This window comes from Lissotriton helveticus, chromosome 12 (genome assembly GCF_964261635.1).
Source record: "Lissotriton helveticus chromosome 12, aLisHel1.1, whole genome shotgun sequence".
Taxonomy (NCBI): Eukaryota; Metazoa; Chordata; class Amphibia; order Caudata; family Salamandridae; genus Lissotriton; species Lissotriton helveticus.
Window position 1 is genome coordinate 364,075,849 of NC_136073.1, and position 25,392 is coordinate 364,101,240.

The 25,392-nt window shown below is 43.0% G+C and overlaps 1 protein-coding gene across 1 annotated transcript in view; it reads right to left on the reverse strand.

Moving 5' to 3' along the window:
- ITFG1 (integrin alpha FG-GAP repeat containing 1) overlaps positions 1-25,392 on the reverse strand; it is a 1,092,549-nt gene that overhangs the window by 222,696 nt on the left and 844,461 nt on the right. Inside the window, exon 14 of the mRNA XM_078670869.1 lies at positions 20,123-20,201. Coding sequence (XP_078526995.1) covers positions 20,123-20,201 — 79 coding nt within the window. The remainder of the gene's footprint in view (positions 1-20,122; positions 20,202-25,392) is intronic.

Sequence of the window (25,392 nt, forward strand, 5' to 3'; positions counted from 1 at the left end):
ATCTACCATTAGCCTAACGAAAAGGCAAAATGTTGCTGCTGTAAACTGTTCCCACTGGGACAACCTGGACACTGGGCTTAGGAAGTAGGTGCTAGGAACATTTTGAAGACTGCAATCAGGCCACCTGTTAAGAGCAGTCCATGCTGCATATGGCATCGAATATATACTTGGAGTAAGCAAACCTGGAAATTTAGATCCAGGAGCTGGCAATGCCAAGAGCTATTATCAGAGTACATTAACATAGATGTAGGAAAGGGCAAGACCAAGATAGCAGAACCAATATACCTGCCAGGCCCACAGCTTAGAAAAGACAAAAACCTGAATATTACTCCTCTAGCCTAGCATTTGAGTCATGCAAAGGAGGTCTTCAGAACAAAAGCTCACCAGACACCTTGCTCTAATGAACAAATCCCCTTCCAAATGCTCATTTCATGGAAAAAGCTGGAAGGCCACACACGGACCTTAGCTCACAGTCGTCAAGAAACAACACATTCTCCCCATCATTGGACTAATCCTTCAATGAAGTGGAATCACACAGTAAAACGTTTCCACTGCCTACCTTCAAAGAAATCCAGGCTATGAAATCTATTATAGAGACTGCATAAATGATTACTAATACCTCGCTTACAACTGGTGTCATGAAAAGAGCTCAAATGCACATCTATCAAACTGTTTATATAGAAACCATATCTCGATGCAAATATCTATGAATTACAAACCACCAGCAAAAGTATACTTGGCTAAACTATTCGAAAATGCAGTCTGTGCACACATATGATAATTTACAGAAAAAATAATAATATCGTCTGCTAGAAATTTAGCTTGGCACTCTTTAAAAGGGACAGAATATATTCTAGCCTCTATAATGACGAAATAAAAAAAACAGGCAGATGCTAATGGAGGGACGAATTTGATAATTATAGTACACCCTATCACTCTCGATACTGCCCACCAGCTAACACTGATGGCCAGACTGGAGAATGTGGGCATACACGGAAAAGCCTCTGAATGGTTTATCTCCTCCTGATCCAACTGGAGGTACATTATCTCACCTAGAGACCCTTTCACTTGGATGCTGTCATTCCACTGGATTTGATCATCCCTTCTCTTTTTGACAACATCTACCTTAGTCTTTTGCATTGACAAATTCAATCCTTTGGTGCGTCTTGTTACAACAGATTATCCTCAATTTCAAGATTCTCAATGGCACAACAACATCCAGACAGATACCATGGTAGAGCACACTGAAAAAGTGGATGGCTGCCAATCACCTTAAGCCTAGCCAAGAAAATTAGAAATGTTTAGATGTGGAAAATGGCCACGTGAACAAGTAATCCCAGCAAATGTGCAATCTTATTTTGATTCCATTAAAGTTCTGTAGATAAAAGTTCAAAAATCCTTCCAAAAAAACTACAATTTATTTATTAATTTATAAAGTTTTATATAGCGCGAACAAGATCCTGAGGGATATCAGAGCGCTTTACAATAAGATGGATTAAATATTCAGCAGTCAGGCTACTTTAACACCTGAAACCATATCACAACATCCTTTGTGACCTTACACAGGCTCCTAGTATCTCAACGGATTGCTTGACACGTTGAACACCGCATGGAATCAGACCAACATTCCAATGCCAAAAAATTCAGAGCCATCCCGATGCACACAGCCTACAATGCAAAACACTACTTCAACTGAAAGTGCCAGGCTTCAACAAACTAACTTGACCAGTGAACTTTCCCTGTATAAGCTATTAAGTACAGACTTCCCCCACTCCAGATAAGAAAACTAGAGAGAACCACATTGCTATACGCCAGGTCGTAAAAACATGGCTCTAAATGTTTGTGTCCAAATTGATATCTAAGCAACTTCAAGAAAACATCCATCAACTACAAAACTAGTGAATCACAATTCAAAGCAGTACATCTTTAATATAGAAACATAACATAAATGGCAAAAAAATCCGCACTAACTACCTCTTTTACATTCCCTTTAAATATGATCACATATGCCAACAGCAGTTTGTTTGCCACAACCACCCGTCAGGACTTCATATACCTAACCCAACCCAAACAATAAAAATCCACCTCTCCAACAACACATACGGGTCTGGTTCAAAACATTTGAGAAAGGTAGAATACAATGATGTCACACTAGTAGCAATTGCACGCTATGCAAGTGCATAACATAACATGTTGCATCTAACATGTACATGCACACAGCTAAAGCACCCCCCAAGGAGGTGCAGTGTACAAACTACCCAGGTGGAAAGAATCTTAGAGCAGTAGCGAATAATTTCAGCTTCCATAATTTGTAAAACTATAGCTGGGTAACAGTGAAACATGGGGGATGTTTTTCACTGAGGGTTCTGTAGGGGTGGGCGGAATTTGTGCAATAGCGTTACGCATATCTCCGCGAAACGCTCAGAAATTCCGCGAACACGCGGAATTGCTTGTTCGCAATGCTATTTTCCTGTTCGCAATCTCTGTTTGTGTGCTCGGGGGGAAATATCTTGCGAACACACATTTTGGGAACGCGAACACGTAAAAATTTCGCGAAGTCGCGGAACGCATAATTTTGGGCAATTTCGCGTTCTCCGCAGAATGCAAATTTAACCAAATTCCGCGAGCGAAACGGAACTTACCGCCCATGCCTAGTTCTGAGTGACTTCAAATAAACAAAAGCGAAGCTCAAGTTGTCTTTGATGTCACTCAGAACCCTCAAGTGAAAAACATCTGTTACTCTCTTTTTACCCATCTATAATTTCTTAGTGTGTGTGGATAAAGGCGCATGAATGACAAGCAGGTTTCCGAGGGGAGGGAAAAGGCAGGTAGACAATATTAGTTAGGACTCCGGGCGAGACAGACACAGGATGAGGTAGCCATAGTGTAGTGAAGGCTTGCTTTCATAGGGATCATTAGTAGGTAGGAGGCTGTTGGTCAAAGTAGGATCATGAGTGAGATGTTAAATCATGCCTCAAGACACAAGTATTACATTTCTAATTCATGCCGTCGTGGAGCGAGCCAAGTCACTCGAAGTCCTCGTGAATCGTGAAAGAAAATGCTCACGCGTTTACGCGAAACCAGGAAAGTGAAAGCCGCAGGGCTCGAGTCGGGGTACCACGCAGGTGGACGGCGTCCCCCCACTTATTTTACAGGGAGCTCAATAACTAGAGCAGATGGAGTCACACATTCACTCTTTGGCCTCTCTGGGGTGAGATTGGAGCCCATTCACAACGCTGCTTACAAGCTAGCTTCTCTGATGCAATCGCATCTAAGGGGTGAGCGAGGAGAGTCAATGAGTCTGATGGTGCAAGCCACCTTTCGTGACGTCAGCGTCCCCCCACTTCTTTTTTTTTTTAGGACTTGTGACCTGGTGAAAGGTGTATATCTCACAAAGATAAACAAACCAAGAACTGTGCTCCACAAACCCTCAGAATCCTCAAGATGAGGGGAAAACAGAGGGCAAATTTGGCCTGGGTACATTGCGAGCAAAATATAAAAGTAGTGAACAGAAGAGTACCAAGCACAACAAGCATTAAAAAGAGAGATCAGGACTGGAGTGGGAAAAGCCTCAGCAGATAAGTGGAGAAAACTAAATTGCAAATGACGTAATTTCTAAGTAAAATTAATCTGATTCACTGCATGAATATAGCACAATGTTGTTCGTGCTATTGTGAATAGTTTCATGTTTAGTGGACCACTGAATACATTGTGTGATTCACGGATGATCATTTGTGAAAGACTAAGATTTGGCTTTGGACTATGTTTGCTGCAACTGGTGCTTGTTGTTAATACATGCAGCAATCACTGCATGCGTTAGAGTATTTCCATTTTTATGTCTTATTTTGCTCTTTGCTTAGAATGTTGGATTTTTTTGTTTAGCTTTTGGCATACTGAGTAGTTGTTGATTGATTGCAGGTGTTAGTGTACAGAAATGTGACTGCCATCCTTTGAGGTGGGGCTATAATTGTCAACTAATTTCAGAATTGCTGAATTCGTTTTTCTCCAAGCAATCTGCTTATTCTTTCTAAGTTTTCATTATAGAAAGTGTTTTGTTTTCACCAATTATCATTGACCTATGTCACAAAAAGACTGTGGGGGTTGTAGTTTGTGTTTGGAGGCGGACAGAAAGGCGGATCAGAATTTTTAGTGTTTTCAGGTCGGTTTGCTGCTGTTTCTCTTTATGTTTTATTTATTTTCATGTATTCTTGGTTGCACTGGTCTGACGTCTTTTGTATCTGTCCCGGTAGAAGTTTTGAGTTGTCACTTATTGTATTGAATGCATTTCTTTCCTTCTGCTCTCTTTTAATAGTTGACGAAGATCCCATATTAGACAGTGACGCTTATTACCGCAGAGTGCAAAATGGATGGAAACGTAGATCATCCAGTGCAGAAGTAACGCTGCACTGTCTGGCCAATGGCAGCAGAATAAAATGGTAGATCAATTTCAGTGTCTGTCAATTCTTCTGCTGTTGTTGGTATATAGCTGGTCCTTAGCACTTAAGTACCTGTCAATACTTTCAAATTTTTCCCTCAATGTTGAAGGATTATATTCATCCCCATTTTGTTTTTTCGAATAGTTATATGAAGTCTGAAATGTGTTAATTCAGCTCCTTTGGTGGCACGTCTTTCATATTTCTGGTAACTATGTTTTGTTGTTATTTTAATATTTTTCTTTCCCAAGGGGTATTTGCTGAATATCACTTGTATAAAGTCCTTATATTAATTCGGGAAAGCGTGTTAGATGCAGCCTGTTTTAGTAATGTCACACACCGTGCTTTCAATTTGGAATGCTTTCTTTTAGTGGTAGGTGGCGACTTGGTATTGGGTTGCAGAAGGTGGGCCGCTACAGTGCTTTTAGGAGGCCAGTTTAGAGAGGCGGCGATTGCTGGCTCCTAGGCGGTCAGATAAAATGAAGGATTTGTCAATGTCAGCCAATGAGAGCGGTTTGCTAGTGTTGGCGCAGGTGGTGGCTCGGGAGCTGTTGCTGGAAGCCAGCGAAGCAGCAATCAGTTAGGGGTGGCACCAGGGCATAAGTCGGGGGTCCACGCAGGTGGACGGCGTCCCCCCACTTTTCCTACAGGGTGGACGCAGTCCCCTGTGTAAACAAGTTGGGCCCCACTGATAAAGATGCTGAATTCGTCCTGGTGTAACCAAACACCATGACACATTCAGCAGCGCCAGCACTTTGTTATCTGCTTTCAGTCGTCGCAACAACGTCCAGGCGGGGACTGGGCTCTCTTATTTCTGATTCCTGCTGGGCCCATAACAAAGGCCGAATCTGAGGGGTCATCGGGCCTCCCTTTGTTGGAGTCTCCTGGCTGGCAGCAGCCAGGAGCCTCACAGCAAAGGGAAAACCAAGGTTCACACCTTGTTAGCACTTAACACATACTTAAGAGAGGCAGCTTTTCACTTTGTTCAGGCACTGTTTATGAGATATGCATGCACTGAGTATTTGCACAAAATAAATAGCATTTATATAGTGCTTACTACCCTCTGAGGAGGCATTGTAATAATTTAAATATCACTATTTTTTCTTTTAAAGCACTATGGCTAGAGGAAGCTTTACGCTGACAAAAGGCAACATTGTTTTATGTGTAGCGTACTAAAGTGTGACTCTTCTGCCCAAATCAGGAGGGTTTGCAAGTATACTCTAAATGTGCTCAAATGTACTCATGATACACCTGCTAAACATGTATGAGGGGGCTTAAGATCTGATGTCACTTCTTGCGATGCCACTTCCTGTGATGTCAGACGCCTCGCCTTCTGCGATGTCACGCGCTGTGATGTCACACGCTGTGATGTCACACGCCACGGGTGCCGCGATGTCACGCGCTGTGATGCCAATTCCATACTCATTAACTAGGTCAGTCCACCACTTCTTTTTTTAGGACTTGTGCCCTGGGTGGCACCATGGGACCGGACAAGACGTGGTAGAGAGGTTCGACACCAGCTGAGCAGAGAGGTTTCCTGTGCTGGAAAACGTCTGCCGGCGTGATGAAATTGTCCAAGCTGCGGTTGCGACGTCACTAGACGTCTGCCCAGGGCAGGATTGGGAACCAAAAACGGCCCTGGCAAAGTGCTCGGCCGCCCCCCCCCCCCCCCCCCCCCCCCCACTCGGGGGGGGGGGGGGGACATTGGAGGTGCCGCCGAGCGCTTTGCTAGGGCCGGTTTTCGGCCGATTTTGTTGCAGGGCCGATTTTGCAGCTATGCTGCTAAAACGGCCCTGTAACAAGATCGGCCCCCAGGGGTTCAAAACCGGCCCCCACCCTTGCGGCGCACCGGGGGATTGCCCGATGCCCGCTATGGCCAGTCCGGGCCTGGGTCTCCCTTCCGTCATCCTAAATGTCGGCAGGACATTTAGTGCGTCACAGCAACTGGAAACACGTTTGTTTCGCACTGCTGTAAACATACTTACAGCAGATACACAGCATTAACCCAAATCAACATCGTGAGAGAATATGGTGTCCATATAAAAACATATCTCCATTCGATCGCCTCATATGCGCTGACTCCGGACTGCGGGGCTCGCGGTTCGATCCGCGGCGCAGGCAATAGCTCAGCTCTCAATCATGTGACTCTGGGCAATAGCTCACTTAATCTCCCCAACGGCCCCGGTTGTCTCGATACCCTTAGAGGTGATAAGTCGCGCTTTACACATCTGGAATTATCATTACGCTGATAGCATCGCAGAAAGCAGCTTTAGATTGTCATGCCAATGGCCTTCCCCATCACGACATAGCGAGTCCCAATGGGCGGTCGTTTAAGTACGCTAGGTGAAGGTGAAAGAAACAAGCGCACATCACGTGGCTGGGATACGGATGCTGGGCTAACATGGACTCTGCCTCACGCCCAGAGAACACTGCCTTACACTTTCAGCTTTTTTTCATTACATTTTTTCATGATTCATTGACTGTGCCAGGATGATAGATTGCTCAGTTTAAGGTGCCATTCCAGCGTATGACAACCCTACACACTGACAAAGTCACTGACTAATGATGTTATGAACACAGAGACTGCATCCCGAGGCCAACAATCAATTTTTAAGGAATAGTCACTGAAAGGTTAGGGAGCGACGGGTTCGAAGCAGAAAACATGGCTGACGTGATGTGAATGGCATGCAGTGGGTAACGGAGGCATAACTCTTGAATAGCATAAGGCTACTGCAAACAGCTGCCTGTCAATCTCAGGGTGTTGTCTTTGTTGAAAGGTCAGATGCTAACTCCAGCAATGTGTTAAATTTTTAAATCAACATTTTACTAGACCACGATGTAGGCACAGGTATGTCCTGGACATTTGAGGACTTGTGAGGCTCGCTGCCTGAGCTGTCCATCAACAAACTGAGGAAAATGATGGCCGAGGTGGGCAAGCTTTTCAGAAAATAATTCTGCAGATCACTGACCAACAATCCTTGAGCACTGTTACTGCTCCTTCAACCTTAAGCTTTTAGCATTCTGTGGCTTCTTTGGCAGAAGGCCCAGCTGTATCTGCCGTTGGCCACCTGCACCCATCAGCTTGTGGGTACCTTTGCAAGTCTTGTACTCTGGACTCGAAACTGAGGGAGAAGGGAAACTCACAGACCACTAGAAAGGTAACAAGAAATAAAATAATTCCTTGGATCAGTGAGTGGCTACCTGATGTATGTGAGGTGCTGCTGCATTTGGCCTAAGGGTAATGCTGCGCTGTTGCAGGTGGTGGTGCTATGACCTGCGGCACGACCAGCCTGGACAAACTCACACAATGCAGCATGCCGCTTATGTTTATGATGAAACCTACGAGGGGCAAGTGAGGATGATGCTGCCTTCTAGTCCCCAGCCCGTATCAACGACTTCTCATGCATACAGTTTGTCAGCACCGCCCGTATCAACGACTTCTCATGCATACAGTTTGTCAGCACCGCTGTACCTTCAGAATAGGTAGGAAGGCGAGCCGAGGGTCAATTAACACAAGAGACATTCTCACCACCCGCTTCCAGTGGCAGCCGCTACTGGTGAGGCAGACTGTGCTACAGAGAGCGAGTCATTCCCTCACAGCCTGGTGGCTTTGGTGCCCCGTGCCAGGATAGTACAACTTGTGCAGAGGACTCTGAGTGCCTCAATACCCTCTTCTTTCTTCTTCCTGTGAGATGGTCTTTTCTGGCCGGCACCATGGTCAATGAGTGGGGTACCTTTTCAGGCAGGAAGGTCTCTGCTTGTTTAGCTTGCTTTGTACGTTTGTGGTACAGTCCTCTTATGCTGCACTCCACCTCAAATAGGGGTAAAGCGTAAACTGCCTCAGCTCAGGTTAGGCAGTGTGTGCATTATAGCTGCATTGGGGATCTCAAGGGAGATAAAGGGGTAGCAGCCCCGTATCAAGTGGGCTCCGTCATGTATACTGGCAGGTGGACTCAACCTCCCCATGTCATCATTATAGTGCATGGACCATAGGCACCTATCAAAGTTATGGAGACAAGAGTACTGGGCATGAATAAAGTGAGAGCATGTGAGCCCAGTTCCTATTTACGAGTTGGCGTGTTTTGATAACTGTTGGGAGGGGCTGCCATTGTGTGTCCTCAGGACACTGCAGAGACTGTGAGTGATTCGTCAAACTGTGCAAGTGATTTACTTTTGAGGTAACAATGTAAGGTTCATGTTGCCCAACACAAACTTAGCCACATTTAAAACAATCAAGCAGATTACTACAACAATTGACTGAGAGTGACAAGTACCTATGGGATGCAGGAGGGCTGTGTTGTGACAGACATATACACTTCCAAAAGGAGCAGGCATTGGCAGAGCTGTTCAAAACAAGCCCAGCCAACAAGCAAGCATTGGCAAAGGCAATAGATCTTGCCTACGAGAGCTATTGGCTTTGCAAATATTTTTTAGCCATGCTGTACAGTAGCACGGATGCTTTGCAGTGTGGCTAAAACGAATTTTAAAAAGCGCAATGACTTACCCAGGGCTAATGCACTTTTTTTTTAGAAATGACGTGCATTAGCACTGGATGCATCATTTTTAGCCACACAATACAGCATGGTTACAAATCATTCTTAAAGTCAGCAAAGCTCGTGCTCTCCTGCAGGAACAAAAGACAGTGGCTGAGCTAATAGTCTCAAAAGTGAGATCTATTTGCTTTGTCAATGCTTGTTAGCTCTCGGCACAACACCCATGTGATTCTGACCAAATAAGTTGATATCCCTGCGTGTGAAAAAGAAAAAGAATGTTGTTTGGTTAAAACAAATTCTACCACATAAAGAAAGCAATTGTGGCATGTCCATGTATTAGTTCAAATACACTCAGAAGTAGTTAACATTTGTAGTCACACTAAAAGCAGATAACATCTGTTGTTTCAATAAATGTCCATTTCAAAGAAGAAAAAGGCGTATCTGAAGTGCATGTGACATAGAAAATATAGATACAGATGAAAGAGGTTCAGCAGCGATGACTAGGAGGAATAAAAAATAAAAGAAGTATCTGAATGACAGTGCCATCAGATGAAGAACAGTAATCAAGCTGAAGCAATCAGTACTTGGTCCATGCTCTAGCCGAAAGAATATAAACTGAAGCCAGCAAGCACGTGCCAATTAGAAGGCAGCAAACAAGAGTGACAGTGACAATGAAGCCACCCAATATTAAGCAATGGGCGCACTGCAAGTCCCTTGTATACAATATGTCTTGCAAGCGCATGTGCTGTTGCAGGCGAGACCTCAAACGGTGTTCACCTCCCATTTCTTGCTCACTTTCATAGTCTCCCCCCCCCCCCAACTTTAAAACCAGTATAAACCAGAGGTTTGGTGTTTGGCAGTAACTGATAATTTAATATGAAGGAGAACATCATGAAGAGAGACGGATGTAGAACATTTGCTTTTTGTAAATGTGTATTCCTGTAGTAAGGCTATACATTGCTGATGGGAATTTCCCTTTACCTACAGAACATAGATGACTGAAGAACACTAGTAAGCATTGCGGCCCATATGGTTAAGTACATAGCGCAGGTTCATTACATTACGTGCACAATGTGTTCAAAAAGTACTTCTGGCTGTCTTCTTTATACACTCACAATCAAATCAAGCATTGGCAAAGCCAATTCTGTGACACTGAACTATTGACATTGCTAATGTAGAATGGTTTCCTTTTTAACAAAACATATTCAAGATGGCTGTCATGTATGCATGCGCAGGCACAGTGGCCATCTTGGAATGAGTTTTGTTAACATTAAAACAAAACCTATTCTGAAAGGACTGTGGTGCTTGTGCACATTAGAACACGTGGGGGGCAAAGTACAATGATTTCAAAACCAATCTGAGATGGTCATCCGTCAATAAAGGTGGCCAGGCAACAGGCGTTAAGGGGTTGGAAGGGAAGAGCCAAGCAGGCACTAGGAGTGGGTTGTAATTGTACACAAAGAGGTAGGAAGAAGGGGGAGTAGATCACAAAAGAGAGGAGTAGAAAATATTGTCTCTTATGCACTGCAATTGACAAATGCAGCAATCAACAGTGGTAGGAGGCAACTCATCCAATCAAAATACTGTGAGACTGAAATGTTCTTGGACTGGGCAAATATAAGAACTTGGAGAAAAGCCATTGCATCAATAGCAGATACTTGAGACAGACTACAAAGCCATCCAAACATGAGCAAGAGGCTGACCCAAAGCCCACTCTCAGCTATATGTAATGTATTGGAAAAATAGATATGGAAGAGACAGGTGAAGTTTTCGGGAGCGAGACCTAAAAATAATGCTATTTGCCAATGGGGAACAGTATTGACAAAAAACGGTGGCAAAAAGGTCAGCTCTAGTGGAATAATTTAAATGGTTGAATGTGTCATCACACACGCAGATGTATGTGTGCAGACACTGCAGCAGTTAGGCTTTTTTTTTTTTTTTTATAAAAAATCTGCTGATTCCAAAATAATGGACGTCGATCCTAGAGTGGTAAATTAAAAGAAGATGCGCAAAGCCCATTTTTGAGACAGAAAACCTAGAAACTTAGAGATGATCACAGCTTGTCATGCACAGTTTAATATGTAAATGTAAATGTAGTTGAGCTTATATAGCGCACAGCTACCACAAAGGGTTTCCCGGCGCTTGCTTAGGGAACCCGTCCTGGTATTCCCCTGTGAGATAGCAGGATATCCACAAGGTGAAAGTCAGGCATCCCGCCGCGAGGGGCCGTTGTGGAGATTAAGCAAGCTATTGCCCAGAGTCGCAGAGTGTGAACCCGTGAGTCGAGGAGGCACCGGGGCGAGAATTATCGAGTCCGTGGAATTTTTAGTCCAGGACCCGCCGAGGCGGGGAATTGAACCCTGGTCCAGGACCGATCTCAGCTTCCGGGTCTGCTGCCTCTAACCCCTGAGCCACACTTCTAATATGCCCTTGAAAAGAAGTACAAAATATCACCAGCCTTAACTGGGAATGTTTAATAAATGTTTACATCAATATAGTTTCTTGACATAAGTTGCATTTCGATTACTATGAGGTTCTTTTCGCTCTGCATCAATTGTAATACAGATTTCTGGATCACCCTGAATCACCCTGATTACCAATGTATTATACAATGAATGCACTTCTCAACTCCCTGATCATTATCCACAATTGTTCCTATTTTTACAAAAGTGAGTATAACCGATTCAAGATGTTACAGACTGATCCCACTTATTGATTCCATGGTAATAATAATCGGAAGAATTGGTTTCCACAGAGAGTGGGTAAACAGAACAACATAATAAGTCCTTTTAAGTATAGGTTTAGAGACCAGCTGGGTACTCGAGCAATGCTTACATTTTCATTTCTTAATTAGCAAATATACAAAAGCAAGATGTTGCCCACTGTAGATAACCTTTATGGGCTGGGCTTATATAGTGCATCTGACAGGGTTAGCTGTAAAAAAAAAAAAACTCTGGCTCCTCCAATTAAAATAAGGCCTTGATGTAGCAATGGTTAACCTTCTCTCGGACTTGAATCTCAATCTCAGAGCCAAGGTTACATTTGACCCCGATAGGGAAAAAGCTGCTGCTTTTAAATTAGAAGGAGGTGTTCGTCAAGGATAAGTTCTTGTTCCGCTTTTATTTATTTCATATAGAAACCACATTTGCACCTGGTTAATAAATGCTTAGATGTGCCCGCATTTAATACAAAATCAGTACTGGTATTGTAGTACGCTGATGGCGCAGTTGTATTGGCCCATACCCCGAAGGCTCTGAGGAACCTGGCGGTTGTTTATACTGATTTTATGTCTGATGTAGATCTTGACACTCATTTTTCAAAGTCTCACATGATGTCCCGTGGTTAGAGTAAATCACATTTGCGCACTTTTGCCATTGGTAATAATAGGCTTGAAAAGGTAGCACATTTGCCTTATTTTTGGGTAGTTTATAACTCTCACTTCGCTTAGGGAAACAATATTATGACCTGTTATCAAAAATTCAGCAGAGTAATGGGGGCTTTGTTTAACTAAATACCTTTTGGTGGTAAACCTATTACTCCGATGTTAGAAATTTACAAGACCTAATATGTCCCTGATGCGACATATGGAGCAAGAGTATGGGGCTATGCTAACTCATCCATCTTAAAGGTGGAGAATTGTTTTTGTAGTTATCTCCTATCTCTTCCACCATGTACCCCACCTTACAATTGGCATGAGGATCATGGGCTCATATGTTTCAAGGATAATATTAAGCTTGGTCCCGTTAATCAGTGGTAATCTGTTTGCTTAAATTCCCACGCTTCTCTCGATCAATTTTTTTATTACTGGATGTTTCACTTCAGACAATGGCTTGAAAATTCCTTGGTTGCTGTACAAATGTTAGGCTGTACTAAAATATCCAAGGCACCAGTGAGAAAAGTTTGCAGTTGTGCATGCTGCTGCTGGTATTGAACCCTAATTTTAATTGGTATCTAGACAGTGGGAAAGGGTCCTGTTTTGTAGATTCAGATCACATACGATTTGTAATCTGTTATGTTTTCCCTTAAGACAATTCAACAGTTCAAATGTGGGAGCCTGTACCTGCGATGGCACCTCAGATCAGGACTTTGTCAAAATTTTGAAGTTTACACTACACTTGTTTTTAATGCCTTTGCTAAGAAATTATAATTTTGATAAATGTAGAGCAGCGTTGCATTTCTTACAAATGCTGAAGGATGATATTGCATGTTTTACGGTTGGTTCTTTTTTAAAATCCATTGTACGTGGTCAAAAGTAAATGCTTTTTTAATAGTGTGCTAGTTTTTTAATGACTGTGCAATTGTGTGTCTTTTGCTTTCTGGCCCTAAGTGCTCTGGGCATGCCTAGACGTGGGTCCCGAGCTCACTGTGCCACTGGATTCATGCTATCCTGGCTGATGAGGGGTGAAACCCTGAAACCGGACCTAGGACGTTTGTTTCGGTCCAGGGAGGACCCGGCTTGGCAGGACTGTTCCCATGAGGCACAGGGTCAAGACTGATTTGCATATGGCCTGGTCTAAACTGGGGTGGCATGGAGAGCAAAAGAATGATGGATTTAACCCAGATCTCTTGACTGGGGGTGAATGTTTTGATTTGTTCTGCATCCCGTCCATTAATTGTGTCTCTTTTGTACTTTTATGAGCAACTCTGATATATATATATTTTTTTAAATCTTTATTAACATGAAGGCATAAGGTGCATACACATTATTGCATTTCAGAAATAATAACTTTTCTAATTTAAGTACATTATGTTAAATCATCTTATTCAATTTACAATCAGACGAAGGTGAGTGTTGTCCTATCAGGACCTGGTTGGTATCTACTAGTTGTCTTCGTACAAGCATTGAAGCTCAGTATATCGTTTCACAGTATATGAGGTATTTCCCCCGTACCCTCCTAACACAAATAGTAATATGTGAAGAATACAATTCAATAACAAATAGAAATAAACTTAACCCATGTCATCATTTTCCAGTTTGTCACAGATGTCCATAGTTGACCAACAGCACCTCTCATGGCCGCTTTCCTGGCCATGGCAAGGCCAGAACGGCCTAGCATTTTGTCGGATATCAACATCCAGCACCCCACCGCCCATCCCCTACTCATCTTCCTCTTCGAAATCTAAGTCTTCTCCTTCTGGCAAGGGTTCGCAGATTTCCCCCCCGTAGGCATTCCACGGGGTCCAGACCTTGTTCCACTTACGGGGGCAAGCCCTGAGTACATATACCGCCCTTTCCACCACCATCAGCAGGTCCATATTTCTAGTCCATCTAGTTGCCGTAGGCAGATCCGGAGCCCCCCATTTTTGTGCAATGTCTCGCTTAGCCACTGTTACCGCCAGTGTGGCCCATATCAATCCGTACCTATCCAGGTCAGTGGGGTCCCAGATATTCAACAGACACTTACGGGGTTCAGGTAGGACGGAGATCTTGAGGGTTTGGGAGACAGTGCGCATAACCTGCTTCCAGAATTCTTGAATCTTTGGGCAGTCCCAAAGTGTGTGGAATAGCGTTCCCTCCTCCCCGCAACCCCTCAGGCAGAAGGGATGTGTCGCCCTTTGTATCCTGTGAAGTAGTGTTCTAGTGTAGTAAGAGCGGTGCAGAATTTTAAGTTGCACTAATCTAAATTTTGCCGAAATACCTATTTCCTTTGGGGAGGCAAGTGCTGCATTCCATTCTGATTCATCTAAGTCGCCTATCTCCTCCACCCACTTCTCTTTAAGTTTAAGTGTAGAGTCATCCAAATTATTTACCAGTTTTTTATATGTGAGGGAGGTCGCTCTGTGCGGTATAAAGTCTGTCAATAGTCTGTCCTCTAGTGGCGAGGCTTCCGGCGGTACGGTGCCTGCCGGGATCGCTTGAAGCAGTGCATGACGTATCTGTACATATCTAAATGTCTCGGTGGGGCCTAGACCGTATTGCTGTTGAAGGTGGGAAAACGTTACCACCGTGTCTTTTTCCCACAGGTCCCCTACCGTGGAGATCCCTATGTAGTCCCATTGTGTGAACCCCTTGCATGATCTAAGGTTGCCTAGTGAGTTCACATCCCACAGTGGTGTCATTTTGGTGATTTTCCCTTTCCATCCCATACGTGTCTGTGCTATGTGCCAGCAACTCTGATATTTGAAATAAAGTTTTGTGACTGACTGCCTGAGAAAGGACCAGTCTTATAGCTGATTGCAGCTTTCGCCACCAACCCAAAATAAATAAATAAAGTAAACATAGTTTAAAAAAAAAAGAGAACCGGATAATAAACCAATGGAGGAGAAGGAAAGTAAGCAAAAGCCACAGAGCAACAGGAGCAAGAGCAGGGAGTGGAGGGGGAGCAACGGAGGACCTGGAATAGGGTGGAGTTTTAGGAACCAAACATGTGATCCAGACAGGGAGGAGAACAGAAGCAAGCTGATGGTGGAAGCAACAAGGATACTTCGGTGGAGGGATGTGAAAGGTGAAGCTGAACATAGAAGTGAAAGCAAAAAAATACTAAAATAAAAGTACTTCACTGTTGCCAGGAAGCATGGTGAAGGAACTGTGCTTTGAGGGAGAGAAACATATATACAAAGAGAGGAAGGATAAGCAATGGCCTGACTTAAAGTCTACTCTAAGAATTAGTACTGCACAAATTAGTTCTATCAACATCAAAGATCTGAAAGCTAGCTGGGGGCAGGAACTAAAAATAGGGGAAAACACTCAACAGCACTTCAGGAGTGTGGTCATTTGATAAAGTTCTATGCTAAGAGACCATTAAAGTCTTTTGCTGTGAAAATATTCTGAAGACACTTTTGTGTTCCTAAGTTCATTGCACGAAAGCTCTGGCTGACGTTGGTGTGCAGGAGAGCTAGTTGGCGTGCAGGAGAAGTTAAAACTGCTAGGATATGTTAACTAAGCACTGAAACTTTCTTTTGAGCAAACATCGGTCATTCAGTTCTCATTTGACCTCCCTGGAGACCTAGAGTAGTCACTGGTGCAGTTCCAGTCACAAGTTCCATGACTGTCTCTTTAAAGTATTGTTTACTGATGCTATTGGAGATAAATGTCGGCTTAAATGATTTGTGTGGTTTGGCTTATGCAAGACAATAGGAAAACTGGGCCTACTCTTTGTAGGGTGCAATCGGTTGCGATAGAGCAAAGGTTTCGACTGGTTGTCAAAAGTAAAGCTAATGTCATTAAATGTCGAACACTAAAACTGGGGATCTCCTTGTGCCAACAGTGATGTTTTCTGGTCAGAACTTATTGTAAGCATGAACGGGACTTTAAAAGGCAATATAAATTATAGTTAAACAAAGGTACATTGCTTAAGCTAATCAAATTCTTCACACACGCTGAAGCAGGGGTCTCCAACATTTCCTTTACTAGGAGCTACTTACATATGTGTCCCACTGTACTAATATTATTAGTGTTGTAACAGGGACCACATCAGAAATGATTAAATTAGTGGCCACCCCAGGCAAGATTACCAGCAGTGATCATCCCAGTGCATCAGGAAGGACTGCCAGCAGTAATGTGAAAAAGGCTTTATCAATTTTGAATGCCTCTGCATGGGTAATTGATACAAGCGATAGTTGCAATGCTCCAGGCACAAGGCTAAGTGTATTAGTAATAAATCTTTCCCATGACGCACAATTTATCACCACAAATATCAACATTAAATATTTTTAACAAATTCAGCTATTTTTCTCCAAACAGCAGGAAATGAGTTCTGAAAATACTTACATTTTTGTCACAAATACACACTTTTCAATTTTGGTATACATATACTAATTCAACTGCGCAAAAGCTTCTAAATTAGTAGGCTGGAATGCTACATAGAGGCAGCTGCAGAGCTACTAGTAGCTCACGAGATCCTCATTGGAGAACTCTGACCAGAACTAAAAGGGCTGGGTATGTCACAGGTACCAGGTAATGTACAACTAGGGATGACATGTGGCTTGCAGTGAATATAATCCTACACAACAGTTCCTGCAAGACTGCAGGCTGGGTCGAAATTTACTAGGGCCTAACTGTCCTCTTATGAAGGATCTCAAAAGTATAAAGAATTTTAGGGTGGGAGGGGGTTGATCTAACTTCTATTAACTTCAATAAAAAATGTGCCGTCTCCAACAAGTAGGGCTACATATTCACCTCCGCACTGTCTACGGTTTCTCCCAATTTAGCACAATTGAGGGTTGAAGATTTTTAATAACAGCTATCCTCTATTCAACCTTTTAAAGCTATCTTTAAAGCTCTGTCAAATTTGTTTTATGGTCCTTTTTCAGGGCCAAATCCTCACCTGTTGTCAATACACCACCATCTCCTCTCCGTGAAGACAAGTACAGGACCACCCAAATAATTCAGATGGAAAAGGCGTGGAACACCGGTGGCCTGAAGCCATACTTTGATAATTCGTGGCAAAATGAAACAAACGCTAGGGAAAACTCACTTTCTGCTTTTACAATATATTGTTTAATAAATTAGAACCAGGGCTACTTTAGGGTTAAAAGAGGTGCCCCCATGACGTTTCAAATATAGATACTTTTAAGTAAAACTTTAAATCGGAAAGAAGGAATATAGGGAAATGGAGAAGAGACTATAGTGGATGATCAGAAAAACCTAAGATGAAGGCAGGAGTAGGTAAAAAGAAGAAAACACGTGGCTATAAAGAAGAAAGTTAGAGAGCATTTCTGAACGATACATTCCTTCTTTTACCGCAGGGCATGTCCGTGCACTTTCTTTCAAAGTTGTGTCGCTTTTTAATATGGGGTCAGTAAAGGTGAGAGGTGGCATGACAAGTTGAAAGGTTCATAGCGGTCAAGAGGCTCATAGCCGGTTATGGCGTTGTAGCCATAATGTTGCCTTCTGAGACTTTCACTTTTAACACTAAGTCTGAGCTCCAAGAACTCATTATGGAACGTGCCGATATGTCTTCAGAGCAATAATGGTTTAAGGTGTCAAATACTATGGGGCCACTGGGCGGCTGTAAGGACGTTTAATACCGCACCGACATTTTCCTTTTTTTAATTTTTAATTAGTAATGCACCAATAACAACGCCAACGGGTAACTCAGCGTCCCTACATAGTAGTAATCAGGGTGGGATCTGAACGTTCGAGGAATTACATATTCAATCGATTTTACTAACATATTTTTATTGCGTGTTCTGAAAAATCTTACTGTTCCTTAAAAAGGTTTCTCTGGTACACCAAACAGCTTCTTAATTCCTGGAAAAAAGTAAATCAATCTACTTCAAGTCTGTTAATATTTCACCGAGCATATTCCATTTTCAAAATGCAGACACGTTCTCGACTCAGCCCCTTCGCCATCTGTTTCTGATAATTAGAATACAGATATTCCTCACAAGTTGTGAGGTAAATATAAGCTTTCACATGCTGCAGAGGCGAGGCGCAGTCGGATGTTGGTTTCAAAATGAGGCGGTTGTGTTACTCAAAGCGGATTTCATTCAGAATCTGACTGCCGTTCGCAGCATGTATCATGAGCTCAAAGTCGATCACTATTTAAAAGAAATACGTGAACAAAAAGTGACATATCTATACGAAGGTAAGACGAGAAACAACTACAGATAAATAGTTGGAAAAGAAAATGTCAAACATAAATGTTAACCACTTATGCATTTTTTGCCATTTTGTACATGTTCTTTAATTCAGTAACAATACACCCTTTCCTCAGCATCACTGAAACAAAAACAAAGCATGTTTCAGTTTACTGGTTCAATTTTGGCTAGAGGAGTTTAAAAAATGTTGAAAAATATCCTGATATATTATTAATTTGGCCACAGTTTCCACTTCCATTTTCTGAAAAAGTTTACGTTGAGGCCTTTAAAGACTCTAAAGTGCAAATGAAGATACATAAGCAATTGCTTAGATAAAACAGACCATACATAGAGCTTTTGATAAATTATCAATAAGTGAAAGAATAACCTACAGTAAAATAAATGTCTGTGGTAAATCCAAATTGTACTGATACTTTAAGCACATATGTTCAATTCACTATAAAGAACTGCATTAAAATATTTGTTTTAGCAACAGGATGTTGACAATTGAGCCAACACCACTAAACAGCCATCAAAAACACATCCATAAAGTAGGCGAACAACACAATTATTTTACCAAAATGGCACCTCTTAAATGTACAGTCTTCTTACTACGTGGAGCCAACAAATACTTGTGGAAGATGATCCATACCATTTCAGATGTAGGTGAATGGATTCTAATAAGCAATGTGAATTACTGTACCTTCTGTTGGCACAGATACCTTTTCTGAGCTTTTCACAGAAAATACGTATCAGTGGTTTTTCAATTAACATGTCCTACTGCCCAGAGTGTACTTGGCGACACCGGTTGGCATGTACATCCCTACTACGCCACATCTAGTCACTCAAAATCCACTCACGCTCCATGCACTTACTGAGGAGCCACAGGTACAGACTATTACCCCATGATGAGGCAGTGGTTACTCAAACATAATCGAAAGGGAGATCATTCCCGGTTGACCAGTATTTAGGAAAGGCCACACCCGAAACAAAGGCTTTGGCGCAACCTGGGAAAGAAAAAGGGCCTGCTCATCAGCCACGTCAGCAGCAATTAGTCCATGATGGCTTCCACAACTGACTACACCACAGAAGATTAAAGAATAATAAATAACCAACTACAACATGATGCTTTCACAGTCAATCTGCACACTAACTTCGGTCTTCTGAAAAGTCGTTTTGTGCAAGGGAGGTTTTTGGCATTCAGTGAGTTTGCAAATGTGTCTAGTTTCTGCAGCAGCAGGGATCAAAGGCAATGCTTATTAAATGGTTGCCCAGTCGTCCCTAATTTTCTTAGGCCTTGGTGGTCTGGCAAAGACAATGTGCCAAGTGGATCCTGTTATAGGAGATGGTGTCTTCTAAAGCAGAATTCCTTAAATAAGACTGAGTTACCTCTGTGATATTTTCCAGAGAAACAAACTTTTCCATATTAAAACATACTGTAGTCATTAAGAACCTGTGAGGTATACAGTTCATAAGAACATATTACATTAATACTCATCAATTGAAGTACAATGAGTTTAACAATACAGCAAATCCCATCCCATACTAAGCATATGATGTGACACGTGTGTATCAGACAAATGTTTGTTAAAAATAATGCCAGATGGTCTAAATAATGCAATGTACCACCAGCCTGCACAATTGTTCAAATGCGTTTAAAAGCATTCCTCCTACCTGAAGCATTTTTCATATATCCATTCGCATCCACTGTTGTATACATGATATAGGGTCCAGGCTGGTTCACTCCAAAGGGCTAGGGTAAACAAAATGTCAGGAATAAGATTAAAAAGCAAATTACTTTGCCTAAATCACACTCAATGGGTTAACTTTTCTTGAAAAAGGTTGTATGCTTTTATGCTGACTCATCTGACAGATGTTTAAGAGTTTATTGAAATGGCCTGGCCCGTTGATGAGCCTTTCGTTAAGCAATAAAGTTACCATGTGGGACTAGTGACTACCGTCAACTTCTGTGACTGAATTGTATACAAGAGTAAAGATACTTATCTGTAGCCAAAGTGTGAAACTCTTACCAATAGTTACAGAGTGCTTATTGAGCATTAGGGCAGATTGAGGTGTGGATTTGAGGGTTTGTATAGTTGTGCCATTCGGCCTGGCATGCTTATAACCATACATATGACTGACTCCCAGCGTCCCCTGCTTCGCGGGGACGCCGCCTGACAGCTGGGGCTTCCGCCCGGAGGCGTACTTCAGACAGCCCTTCCTCCGGTGGAGCGGGGAACATTTTTACCGGCTCTGGGGTCAGCGTTACCTGTTCGCATCATTTCCAGGTCTCCAGCCAGCTCTGCTTGCCCCCGCCGCCGCAGACCATCCGCGGCCGCTGAGAGGGGCAGGGCAGGACAAACTACAATTCCCAGCGTCCCCTGCTTCGCGGGGACACCGCCTAACAGCTGGGGCTTCCGCCCGGAGGCGTACTTCAGACAGCCCTTCCTCACGCGTCGCGGGACGTGCGCGGGCATCGCCGGGCTGAGCCCGGGCAGAGGGCGGGCCGTCTGTGGCCGTCAGAGGCCGAAAGAGGCTGGGCTGGGCCATGGACCTTGGTTGTTACGACCCCCAAACCCCACAAACCTGTGAGACTTTTTTGCTTTAAATTGTGAGTCATTCAGTTAGGTTTTATTGATGTTGTGGCTTATAACTGAACCTGTGTAAGCAATAGTGGTTGGTTTTGTTTTAAATTGCATCGAATTCATCTGTTAGATCCCTATAATGTCCAAACTTAGGTCGGCAAAGACCCCTCATACGACGAGCACTATGGACAACTACTTGGTAAAAGTAGTAAATAAAATTAATAAAGAGAGGCGCCTTTCTTTAAATCGGATAAGTCCTCCGGCTTCATCTACAAGTCAGGGCGCCCCCCCCCCCCCCCAGTTACTCCCTCGCTAGAACGCAGTTGCATAGAAGACCCGCAAATAATCATTGAACATGACTCATCTGCACTCATAGTACAAACTCAGGTGGAGCGGGATAATCCTCTGGATATTTCACTACAATCCTCCCCGACATGTACGCGGCACCCTCCCCGGTACGGAGAGTAGTTAGAGCCTGTAGGAAGCAAGCTGCTAAGCGGGGGAATAGGAAACCTAAAAAAGCTGGGTCTACATCCATTAGCTCTGGGGGAGTAATCGATACCTCAACCCAGGTCGAGTTGTTTAATTTGAACCCTGATCAAATTGATTTGCTGGCTACTATTATTGAATCCAAACTAGAAATCATGATGAAACCTCTTGTGGCAAAACTAGATGAGGTAACAAAGGAAGTAACCAGATTGGGTGGCCTTTTGAACTCTCATCTAACCCAGATTAAAGTAAATCAGAGTGTAAAGGCCGGCGAAAACATAAACAAGGAAGCTGTTGTATCCCGTGAGGGGGGGGGGGAGAGGCTGACTCATACTGCACACACTGTTCAAATTGCTCCAGTCAGCCAATCGCCCCCTTTACCAGCCACTATTTGCCAACCATCTGTACAAGTTACTCAACCACCGCTCATAACTCCTAGTAACCAATCTACTATAATAGGGAGAAACAATGAAGGGAGGAGTGCAGTAAAGAAAAGATGCGCAGTTAATCTGCCACCAGATTGCGCACCCTACATAGTAGTACTTACAAATGTACCAGAGGGGGATTCCTATCTTAGTGAATCGAGGCCGGAGACCCATGACTCCCTGAAAAATAAATGTTTATCATGGTTGAACAGGAATTGTGTGTTTCCCCTTGCCTTTTCCAACAACATTATATCGACCCGCAGAGTCAGCTGGATAGGAAACTCTAGATAAAATGGTAGGGGGGACTGCATCATCGTTAACTTTAAGTATCCGCAGCATGTTGCTACAGTACTGCTTAGAGCGGCCTCCCTATTAACTAGTGATAACATTGTATGTGCACGCCCTCTTGGTTTCTTTTATAATTATCTTAATACTACCACACATCTAAACACTGACCAGCGTAAACCATTTCAACATCTCCCTAAGCGCTGCTTTGTTACCCCTCCTCCCCATTTTGGAATTCAACCACTAATCAGTCAGGACCCATACTGCTATATGCTGTCCAGGAACTATAACCAATTTGAACAACCCCTCCCACTGGCCAATCGATATGCCCCTCTAGCTTCTTTGGAGGAAAATGATTGACAGCCAATCGATCAAAGGGCTAATATAAAGCCTCCTCACCCTATTACTAGAATAAGGACTTGGAACATTGCTGGCATTAAAGCTAAAGTAGGGAATGATACCTGGACTAATTCACTAAAAACTTATTACATTATAGCTTTTCAAGAGACTTGGGACCAGACTAATAGTTTTTCTTTGGATGGGTACAGGCACTTTTCTATTCCAGCAACATGCAGTGCGGCTGGTAGAGCCAAGGGAGGTTTACTAAGTCTATTCAAACTTGACTTAAATGGCACACTAAGCCAGTGTAATTCAGGTTCTCAGAACTGTTTAATTGTTGAGTTATCATATTCTGATACTCCCAAGATTTTATTTATTAATTTTTATAATTCATGTGCCAATGAATGTACCGGGACTAACCTAGACTCATTGGAGAAATTTTTGTCAGTCTATAGTACAAATGTGAATACTTTTGAATTAATATTCTTAGGGGACTTTAATATCCATCCCTGTAATCAACTGTGTGCCAGTAATGAAATAGAAGGTCCACCATATTCTTCATCTATGCATTTTGAACATTCTAAGAGGGGGGGAAGCACTTGAAAATTTTCTGGCGAGATGGAATCTTTACGAATCTGGTTGTGGGGATAGTGATCCTAGGCCCCCTACATTTAAAGGAACAGACGAAGGCACTATAATTGATTATATTTTTATGACTTCTTTTATGTTGTGTAAGGTACTAAGATATAAGACGGAGGTATCGGTCTTTAGTGACCACAACCCAGTGTTAATAGAGATAAAGTCTGTGGATCTATTCACCCTGAAATCTGAAACTCTTAAGGGTGGTCAAAGCGTGGCTGTAAAAGATCAAGGTCGGAGGCTAAAATGGTCAAACATAGTCCCTGAAACCTTTTTGCAGGAAGTTTTGGAAAAGGTTGAGGACGATGTGGCCATATGCCTTGAGAACCAGGCCCAAAATACAGAGGTGGTCACTGCCTTTGATAATATCTGTAGACAAATTAATTTAACCTTACATGTAGGCCCTAGACAGAGGACAAACCATGGTAAAAGATGGTTTGACAAAAAATGCTCTAGGGCACACAGAGTTTTACTGACGGCCCTAAAAGCGACCCCTAAGGACAGAGCCCAAATAGCTATTCTAAGATCTGCTTATAAAAAAGTAATCTTAGAGAGGAAAAAGGAGTTGAAAGATGAGGCCTGGTCACAATTACTTGCCCCTGAGACTCCTAGGGACAGTGGGCTGTTCTGGAAAATTGTAAATCAACCGTTATTCTCTGGAGAGGAGAACACTCCCCTTGAGTCTAACATTCCAGACGAGGGCTGGATATCTCATTTTGAGGAAATATACTCTACACCAGGCCCTGAAAGTCGAATGGCTAATACCCATGTTGGATCTGTAGGGTGCCAGGTGATTTTTGAGGCTGAAGAGATTGAAAGAGCTATTGAGCTGACATTAAAAAATAAGGCCCCAGGCCCCGACGGGGTCCCCGCGGATGTTTTTAAGTGCGCCCCAAAATTCTGGTCTAAGATCCTGTGTAGTGTTTTTAACGTTTTAAACCAAAATAATATACCGGTCTCATGGAAAAAATCCATTATTATACCAGTCTTTAAGAAGGGAGATAGGCAGGACCCCTCTTGTTATCGATCTATCTCTCTAATAGATTCCTTGGTCAAAATTTTAGGGCGGGTAATCTTGAACAAAATTACAGACTGGATCAATGACAGAGGGCTCCTGTCCAATTTACAGTATGGGTTTAGAACAAAAAGGAGCACATTAGACCAATGCCTTAACTTGCAAATGTTAGTGGACAAATATACCAAGGTCAAGGAGGGGTCAATGTACCTGGGGTTCATGGACCTCTCTTCGGCATTTGACCTTGTAAACAGGGCCAAGCTATGGCAAATCTTAATTAACATGGGTCTTGATCGGGCCTTAGTTGACCTCCTGGCATACTTACATTCTGGCCTTTTGGCCTCCGTCAGGGTTACTGCCGAGGGGCGCTGTACTAGTTATTTTAACTCGGAAAGGGGGGTCAGGCAAGGGTGTATCCTGGCCCCGCTTCTTTTTACGGTATATATAAATGCCCTTGAACCTGCTCTAAAGGAGGCTACCCTTGACATACCGCGCATAGGGGACCTGGGTATCCCAGTTCTCCTCTACGCGGATGACGCTGTCCTTCTTTCACGGACAGTGGTTGGATTACAGCGGCTTCTGGATGTATTTGGGAACTTTATGGGATCCTTAGATCTTAAAATAAATGTAAAAAAGTCCCAAATCATGATTATGGGGAAGTGCTCTAGGAAAAAGCAGTCTAAAACTTTTTTCTGTCTGAAAGAAGAACTTAGCAGGGTGTCCACATTCCCCTACCTGGGGATTACATTTGATGAGAGAAGGAATTGGGGCCCGCAGCTTACAAATAGAAACATCTCCTTTGCAAGAACTACCTCTACACTCCAGGGCTTTACGAAAAAACTTGGGGCTAGGCCTATAGCAGCACTAATGAAGATCTATAAGGCAAAATGCCTCTCAGTAGCCACATATGGCAGCTCAATATGGCGATATAGTTCCCCTGATTGTTTACAGGTGACCGAAAATAAATTTATGAGATCAGTTCTTTCAGTGCCACAGTCTACGCCCTCATATACTATCCATTCTGAATTGGGGGTAGGCTTTATTTCTGACATGATAAGTATGGCTCCTGTATTATGCTGGTTGAAGACCTGGATGAACCAGTAAATCTCCCTGAACCAGACTATCATGAAAGATTGTCTCCTTCTAGAAAACTATAGCAAGAGTGAG